Below are 9048 nucleotides of genomic sequence, written 5' to 3'. Positions count from 1 at the left end.
AAGTCTTCAGTTGTTCTTGTCAAGCTGTCCATTAGCCAACTTTTAGCGTAGCGTTAACAGGGCTTACTGAAGTACTTCTAGACGTCCATGGCTACAAAATGTCTTGATCGAGACAGCTACTACATTTTTGAATTAGCATTTCAAAAATTTGAGCGAATGTCTAATGTAAGTCTTCAGTTGTTCTTGTGAAGCTGTCCATTAGCCAACTTTTAGCGTAGCGTTAGCAGGGCTTACTGAAGTACGTCTAGACGTCCATGGCTACAAAATGTCTTGATCGAGACAGCTACTACGCTTTTGAATTAGCATTTCCAAACATCTTTTAGGCGTCAAATAGCTGCTTCCGTGTTTCGTGGGTATTTAGCCTTTCCTGGTAAACCTCAACCCACACATAAAGGGAAAGGGGACATGTTGCGGGAGGTACTTTGTTCACAAAATCAGTGAAATCCATCTCCTAATCCCCTCTTGAAACAATGGTGAGCTGTCTTCTTCGCTCCCACACTTGGAAATGTTGGCTGTTTGTGCGTGCAGTGCGTATACAATCACGACGTGCTCATTGTTGCTGAACAGCTAGATATCCTCCTCTCCCTGTCAGTGGCATTTGCAAGGGAACTATTTCTAACTATATAACTTCTTTTTAAGGGTGCGAAAACCAAAGAACACGCAGAGAACACTACACACACAATATATAAAGCGCCATGACACGCACGTGTGCCGTATTCTCCATTTCATGTGTTTTTCGAGCCGTAAAAAATAGTGCATAGTAAACCGGACCAACTTGCCCAGAAACAAGCCCTTTTTACCTATTTCTTGAAGCGCGGAGGAATAAGTGGCGCTTCACGCTTTTTGTTATGAGCCCCTCCTGCATTTTCGGCTTATCGATTACTATAGTTAAGCCCGCAAAGAAACTTCACGTCTCCTTATCGCATTTTAAGAGAGGCTGGTCTGACGAACATGCGGTGAAAACACCACAGTGATTCTATAAGAGACACTCGGACGGAGCAATTGCCAGCCTTGCTCGCCAGGCTAAACCCGCCAGTTGTACAACTCACCACCACCACCACATTAGCTTCGCTTCAGCAACTAGCTCGAGCCAAATAATTTGACAGATTTAAAACAAACAAAAAAGAGGGAGAGAAATTGAGTAAATCTCTGTCACCCTTCTCGATAACTCACATCAGCAACGGCAAGGAAACGCGCTTTTGCATGTTGATCGCTGCTGGTTTATTCTTCAACACTTCTGCCACTTACTGACTGGGACATCTGGCAGGCAACCACCTTTTTTGATATCATATGCGCCTGGTGTTGACGTTCTCCTTCGGTAGGCTTCGTCATTTGTTCCACTTGTCTCTCCGCCAACTGCTGCATCGCGTGTTTAACCCCGATTTTACAAGGTTTAGACAGCCCTTGAGATTTCCCAACGAAACATATGCGCAGAGACGGCACCACTCTCCGTGCACGTAGGAATACCTTCTCCACTCAGCAGATGTTGCTATAAATTGTGGTTATCAGTAACTTCTCTTCATTTTATTTTTTAAAAATCAGCCAGTTAGCGTGGGCGAGGCAAACGCGGCGCGGGCACCATGTTAATCCGCTGTCTGTTCATCACCCGATTGGCCGGCTACCTTGCTGCCTACATGTTCGAGAATGCTTCTGCGCATGTTCCTAACGTTGCGCTGCACTTGGCGTTATCATCGTTCCCTCGCCGTGTCATGGATGTGCCGCGCGGTCAACGCGTGGTCGACCCTATCTTCCTTGCGGATGACAACGGCAGATTTCTCCTCGCTTCATCTGTCCATATCCCGCATTCTCCGCTGGAGAAGATTAACGTCGCAATCTACTGTCCAATCATCGGCAGACCAGGTTCCACCCCAGGGGTGAATCTCCGCATGGCTGCCATTGGCTGTTTTCGAGCAGACGCTTTTTCGACGCTAGCGCCAAGGTCCCCTTCAGTTACGGCTCTAACAGGAGGGCGATGCTCTAGCAAAATGGCGGCGCACACGATTGTTTACGTTGTTATAGCAACAGAAACAGCAGCCGGGCGGCGCCTCCCGGCCCTAGCGTTTTTTTTTCTTCTTTTTATTCTGCCGAACCCATCCGCACCCTTCCCCCATGCCACGCGCCCCGCTTACTTTTCTTTTCTTTTCGCCCGTACGCGGCGCGTTGTTCTTTTTCTTATCGCGCGCGCGCTACGGCGCACCACGAGCCAGCTCACAAGCAATGCCAAAGCGCGCGTGTGGTGCTCCGTGAGCTATGCGATGGCGCGCACGCAGTCTTGCCCATACTTATACCAGCATGTGCCGGGACATAAAAAAGTTCAACTTCAAACACAGCAGATCTTTGGTCTCGCTTTATTGACTTCGTTTCCGGAAACAAAGATTTTTCTTATAACACGGTGTGATACACGCTCAAAAAATGAACAAAAGTGAAGGGTGCATGACATATGCATTAGTACTAAACATAAAAGTTCACTGACAGTGAAATATAACATACGCTAGAAAACGCGAAGGCCGTTTCATGTACACGCACATATAAAAAACAAGATTTTTATATAACGCCCTCCAGACCAGAATGTATACGAACTTCTGGTATATGCACTAACATATTGCACAAAACTGAACGACGGGTATGACATATCCATGACAACTAAAGAAAGGGAAACTCACCGGTAATGGCAAAAACAATGACACGCAAAATATTAAAAGATAGAATAAAATGCGAATATTGTTTGATTGACAGCCATACCAAAAAAAAAACAAGAGCTTACTTATAAACCTGCACGAAAGTATATGAAATGCGTGACATTTTCATTACTACTGAACAAAATGAAAAAGACATGGCAGAACAAAAATAACATTATACTAAAAACTGAAATACACATTATCACAGTATTTCGCACTTGGCCACAAGTTGAGTAACGGTGGCAAGGGGGAACAGAAGGTAGTCGGCTTTTGCAGCAGCACATAGAAAACATTCGCAGAAAGGCCTATTCCTAAATCAAAGACCAGGTAAAATAAGCCAACAGTACACGGCTTTTCTTTCACCCCGAATGTAATCCTTAGCAGTAAAATTACGTCACTTAATATCGTACCTACTGGGCACTCCTTTGTATAATAAACACTAACTGCAAAAATCTGCATCGAGGACACGTGTAGCGCTCATGCTTTTCAGAAGAAAAAAAAAAGCGTATCATGCTTACACATGAAGGTTCGCGCGGTTTTCTTATCGGCGATTACTGAAATAATACACAAACACGAACAGAAATTTTTCAGCTGTTAGTACGTTTGTAGAACGTGACACACAGAAAAAGCACTGAGGGCCGAATGGAAAGCTAAGCAAGTTACTGAAGTTTCAGGATAAAACATGGCACAGAAAAACACAAGTCATAGACTAGGCGACAATGAGGAGGAACATCTATTTGTCAGCTTTCTCTACCGGTAAGAGGGAAGTGTAGCAAAGTCAAGGCGCAACAGGGCTGTGTTCGTGTACATGCGCCTTCTGATGTCCTTGGGTGTGCGCGCTCACCTGTTGTCTTTAGGCACCCGGAACAACCTTAACAACCTTCCAGGGCTTGTTTTTGAGGTATTCGTGCACCACTGCACGATGCACGAGCGGTACGAGTCGTGAAACAGGTGAAACAATGCGGAGCACAAGCACACAGCTATCGAGGACCACGAAACTGACGAAACTGCCCACGCCGGTCAACGCACAGCTAGCAGCGCACGCTTCCCGATAGACCTCAAATTCTGCCCAGGCGGCGCTGCGGAAAAACCCGTCACCAGCGCCCCCACCGCAGACTTGGCGCGAACTGAGTGGTGCAAAAGGAGCTGCCCGCAAGCGAAGGTGCATATGCCACAATGGACTCTCCGCTTTCGGTTATGCTGAGGCACGGTTTCCTAAAAATCAAGTACCTGCAAAGCTTCTTCCGCCCATCCACGCTTCGGAAAGGGAGGAAAAAAATTATCAAAATTATGGCGTTTTACGTGCCAAAACCACTTTCTGATTATGAGGCACGCCGTAGTGGAAGACTCTGGAAATTTCGACCACCTGGGGTTGTTTAACGTGCACCTAAATCTAAGCACACGGGTGTTTTCGCATTTCGCCCCCATCGAAATGCGGCCGCCGTGGCCGGCATTCGATCCCGCGACCTCGTGCTCAGCAGCCCAACACCATAACCACTGAGCAACCACGGCGGGTGAAAGGGAGGAAGCTCTGCAGGGCGAAGTACGTGCACAATATAAAAGAAGGCCCAGGTGTTATTTCGGCGTGCTGCAACTCGCAAGTACAGAAGGCATCAGGCTTGTTTATAGGCATATCAGCAGAAAATTCTAAGCATTTCAAATTGGTTCATATTGAAAATGTCCTGAACACATGACTTAAGTAGCTCCTATATTTTTTATGCATTTTATCGTAATGTTTTTCTCGCAATTATTTACAGAGAGTAAATCATTCCATAGCCTTTTTCAGGGTAGCAAACAGAAAACGTTTTCCAAGGCAGCAAACAGCATGCGAACAAGACGAAAGTAAGCTTCCTACAGTGCCTATGCGCCGCGTGTGTTTTTTTCTCGCAGGAGCTACAGCATCGCTCAGTACCTTTGAACTTTTCGCAGACGCTTCGAGCAACAAGCGCGCACAAATAAATGTAAATAAACGCGACATTTTTTTTTTCCTTTACACACATGCGTTACTTCGCAATTACTCATCCAGTGCTCCTATAGCAACCTTATTGCTCACATTTGAGAAACGCAGTCGAGCAGGCTCAGCACATTGCGAAACGTGCTTGTTGTATTGGCGCAGGACATACAAAATACCGAAACTAGAAATGAGCTCGCGATACAACGATGCTCTAGAACAGGATTTTGAATTCATGAACTAACGAAAATGTTTGGTTAAACTGACCTGCCAAATCTCTCTGTTCCACCTGTTGAGTCAAGCGGAGGCGGACGTCTGTTAAAAGTTGGAAATATCGATGGCACATACGCAGGATGGTTCGCAACGTTGCTGTTTTTGTTTTAGATTTTTTTTTTTTGTTACCAACGAAGTGGCGGCTGCAGATTCTTGAGTTCTCGCTTGGTTACCAGGGTCCTCCGTCAGGGCTACGCAACTCAATTACAGCAGAACAAAATTGTAGCCCTTTCTCATGCAAGCCACTGTGTTGTGAGGAATGCAAGTAATTCGATTACCCAACAGGTTGAACGGCCCGTATCCAGCGCTCTCGACTTTCCCCTTCATACGATCGCGATGGAAATCGGTAAAACTGAATGTTGTTATCCAGTCCTTCACATTCATGGCAATTTACAACACAGCAGTAGCATCGATTGCGGTGTTTCTTCGTAGCGCGCGGAGCTATCGAGGTTGCTGTTGTTTCCGCCATCAGTCTGACGAGTGAGCCAGCAAGCGCATTATGCATGGCTTTATGGCAGTCCGGCGGCGCGTCCGACTAGCGGAAAAATTCATAGCTCTCTGTCTGGGTGCTAAATGCGCAAAACACGCGCAACATGGCCCAAATTTAGTTAAATCGTTGTTAAATCATAGGCAACTTAGCAAGGGAGTCGGGCTTCGCACTACTCAATTACTGCCCCTTCGCACCGGCAGGTGGCGCTGCGCGTCTTGCAAAACTCTACTCTGACGTCTATAACAGCAGATAACGAAACATGAAACGGCATGCAGCGGGCTAAGGGCCGATTTACGCTCGAGCCACCCATCGCCGCAAGCCGTACCGCACGCTTGCGGTCGCGCGAAAAATTGCACGTACCCAGCACTTGTGCACAAATTACCGTTTAGATTGTGTACACGGTGTATACCTTACACAGTCGAAGGTGAGGGCGTTGCGAGAGAGGGCAAAAGAAGAGGAGTTGAGATGAGGGGTGAAAGGGCACGGCTTCCTGGATCGGCGAGCGCGGGCACGCGCCGATCTAGGAGGTCGTACAAGGGACGCACTTTTTTGTTTACTGCACATTTTTGTTTTTATTATGACTCTATCTATATATCTTCTTGACTCGTCAAATACTTGCCTGTTCGTCTTTTCTCCACACCACTCGGCACATTGGCGTCACGGCGTTATTTGTCTTGGCAATTACGCGCAATATCAGGCGTCCCGCAGGGATCCGTCTTAGGACCGCTTCTTTCCTTAATTTATACTAACGACCTACCAACGTATGCATCATGTAACATTCGTATGTTTGCAGAAGACTGTGTAATCTACCGCACAGTTACCAAACTTGACCACACATTCATCCAGAACGACCTTAATAATGTATAACAATGGTGTAACCACTTGCTAATCAACCTAAATCCTAACAAATGCAAACTTGTGCCTTTCACTCGCTGCCGTAACCTCTTCAGATTTACCTATACCATCGCTAATGTTCCAATCTAATCAGTCCAATCATTCAAATACCTCCGTTTCACTGTATCTTGCGATCTGTCCTGGCGCTTGCACACTACCAACAAACTCAGCTGCTAATAAATCACTGGTATTTCTTAGGAGACATCTACGTCATACTCCACAACAAGTAAAAGCATTAGCCTATCAATCATTTGTAAGATCGAAAGTTCAATATACATCTCCTATCTGGAACCCGCATCAAACTGGAATAATAAATGCACTCGAGTCACTACAAAATCGCGCTACTATGTTTATTCACTCATCATATTCATATGAGACATACAATTCAGTAGAAGACTGAGCTCGGGTGGCAAGCTCTTTTCTAGCAGCCAGCTGCTGATCGGTGGGATTTCCAAAGAGGTCACTGAGCTTCTCCTTGAAAGCATCCCAGCTAGAGATCTCCTCCTCGTGTGTTCGGAACCAGACACGAGGAGTTCCGCCCAAGTAGACTAGGACATTCGCTGGCATAATGGTAGGGTTCCAGCGGTTGTTTTGGCTAACACGCTCATACAGGTTGAGCCAGTCCTCAACGTCGACATTATCTTGGCCGGAGAATATGCCAGAATCGCGGGGGTTGGTAACCGTAACGTACGTTGTCGGGGAGGGGGCAGGAGTAGAAGGAGACGAGGTGTCGTCACCGGGAGCCATGGCGGAAAGCAGGACGGTGCAGCCGCTGCGGAGCTCCGTGGCGAGGACGGGGAACGGCACACTTCACCAAAATGTTAAGCGAACGAAAGATTAAGAATTGGACTATTTACAAAGTATTTACAAAGGAGAATGCAGCGCTGGCCAGTTCAGCCGACAGCTCGAGAGCCAGAGTGCGTTCGTCGTCTTCGTCGGGGCGCCCGCGTGCATCGGCCACAAGAAACACGCTTATGCATGTATCATTATCAGCAAAGTATGCTTCTGATTCCGGAATCTTATTATTCAGCGACTGGGCATTCATATGTACACAGCTCAGTCGTTTTTCACCGAGGCCTTGAGGAGTGAACCATTTTTCTTTTGGTGTATGTTGCAAACTGTCCACGAGGAAAAGGAGTTTCAGAAAGCAACCAAACGAACAGTACGTCTACAAATGTAGAGCCTTCAAGTCATCTTCACATTTAATAACTGAAGTTGAGAGTATGACGGAAGCCAGTCTGGTCGGGATGATGCATACTTAAAAGGAAGAGGTCTGGACACCGACAAAAATGGTTTAAAAGAGTTATTTACGTTTCGGCTCCCCCACGGGAACCTTGTTCACATTGTGAACAATGGATGGATTGGAACATTGGGAGCATTGGGAACATCGGAACATTGGAACAATGGGAGCTGGATGGATTCTTCAATGCCGTTTACCTTAGTCGGCAATTCCAGCGGCATGTTTAACTTGCGGTCTATATCTACAATCCTAGTGACCACTTCACTATCAGATGTTCTTGTAACTGTGCTCATGCCGTTTCCTGCCCTACGCCTTTCACACTTCCAGTGCTTCTTTGCAAACTTTTTTGCCCTAAACTGTTGCTCAGTGACGTCAGAGCATGTTCCTACGTGAAATAAAAATTCACACTCTGTACAGGTCACTGCAAGATCATCATCACTCAGCACACACTGACATAAGTTACACCGCTCCATAACAAAACAAAACGATAGGATTATTGTCTCGACCTAGAACAGTTTCAACCGTGCATGTCACGTTTACATCGTCAGTAACCCATCACACTGGCAGCAAATAGCAAACGGTGGAGCGTTTATAAACAGGGCGAATAACACCGAAGAATAGTCACCAACCTGTGAAAGTAGAGAAAAGAAGGATTCAGCGGGCTGCATGATGCGCTCCGCTGCTGCTGCCAAAGTGAAGGGCACCGCCCCAGCTGTGGCCGTGGCCTGCAGGTGATAACAGCAGCGCTTGCGCAGAATATTTGCAGCGATGTGGTCGGCAGCAATGCGGCGCGGATTCAAAAGTTCAGACCGCCAGGTCGAGGAAAAGCGCAGGACAACAAAGTTTGTGGCACCTCGGAAGCTTGTGGTTCACAGCCTCCAATTCCGGGACAGGGGTATGACAGTAGAGAAAACAAGGATTTAGCGGGCTGCATGCGACGCGCTCCGCCGCAGCTGCCAAAGTGAAGGGCCACGCATGGTGGGGTGTGCCGTCAGGTGCCGTTGCGAACATGCACTAAACCCATTTTAAGATTGTGGCTAGTCTCATCTCCAACCAATCTGCTTTACAGGTAACCATTTCATGATTACATCTATACTCTCGATTACGGGTGAGCCATAACTTTTTTCGGTATCATCATTGATTTAGCGCAGTTTTTTTCTTTTTCTTTTTTCGTGTGGCACACAGCCAATGAAATTTGACTTTGACGCGCGTTCTTAGATATTCCGCGAAGTCTTCAACCAGGTAAGCCAGTATTGGTTAATGCAGAAATTAATACTCCTCGGTTTTCCTGGGAATGTTGCCATACGAATATAAAGTGATCTTGTAGACCACAGACAGCTGATTTTAGTAAATGGTTCACGCGCTTAATTAGCTTCTGTTATACGTGTGGCGTCCCACAACGATCCGTATACTAGAACATTTGGTGCGATTTTATTTATATTTTAATTTTCGTTAATAATATATCAAAACCAATTACTGCAAACATCTTTACGTGGACGATTGTGTCGTTTACCGCCAAGCC

The 9048-nt window shown here is 46.4% G+C and overlaps 1 protein-coding gene across 1 annotated transcript in view; it reads right to left on the bottom strand.

The window, feature by feature from the left end:
- The window catches only part of LOC135918360 (arylsulfatase B-like), a 145007-nt gene extending 136545 nt beyond the window's left edge, over positions 1 to 8462 (bottom strand). Inside the window, exon 1 of the mRNA XM_065452051.2 lies at positions 8156 to 8462. Within this exon, the coding sequence (XP_065308123.1) occupies positions 8156 to 8194 (39 nt within the window). The 5' untranslated portion in view covers positions 8195 to 8462. The remainder of the gene's footprint in view (positions 1 to 8155) is intronic.
- Between the last annotated feature and the right edge of the window lie 586 nt (positions 8463 to 9048).

Source organism: Dermacentor albipictus, chromosome 1 (assembly GCF_038994185.2).
Source record: "Dermacentor albipictus isolate Rhodes 1998 colony chromosome 1, USDA_Dalb.pri_finalv2, whole genome shotgun sequence".
NCBI lineage: Eukaryota > Metazoa > Arthropoda > Arachnida > Ixodida > Ixodidae > Dermacentor > Dermacentor albipictus.
Note: the sequence above shows the minus strand (reverse complement) of the source record. Positions and strands in the feature narration are given on the sequence as shown.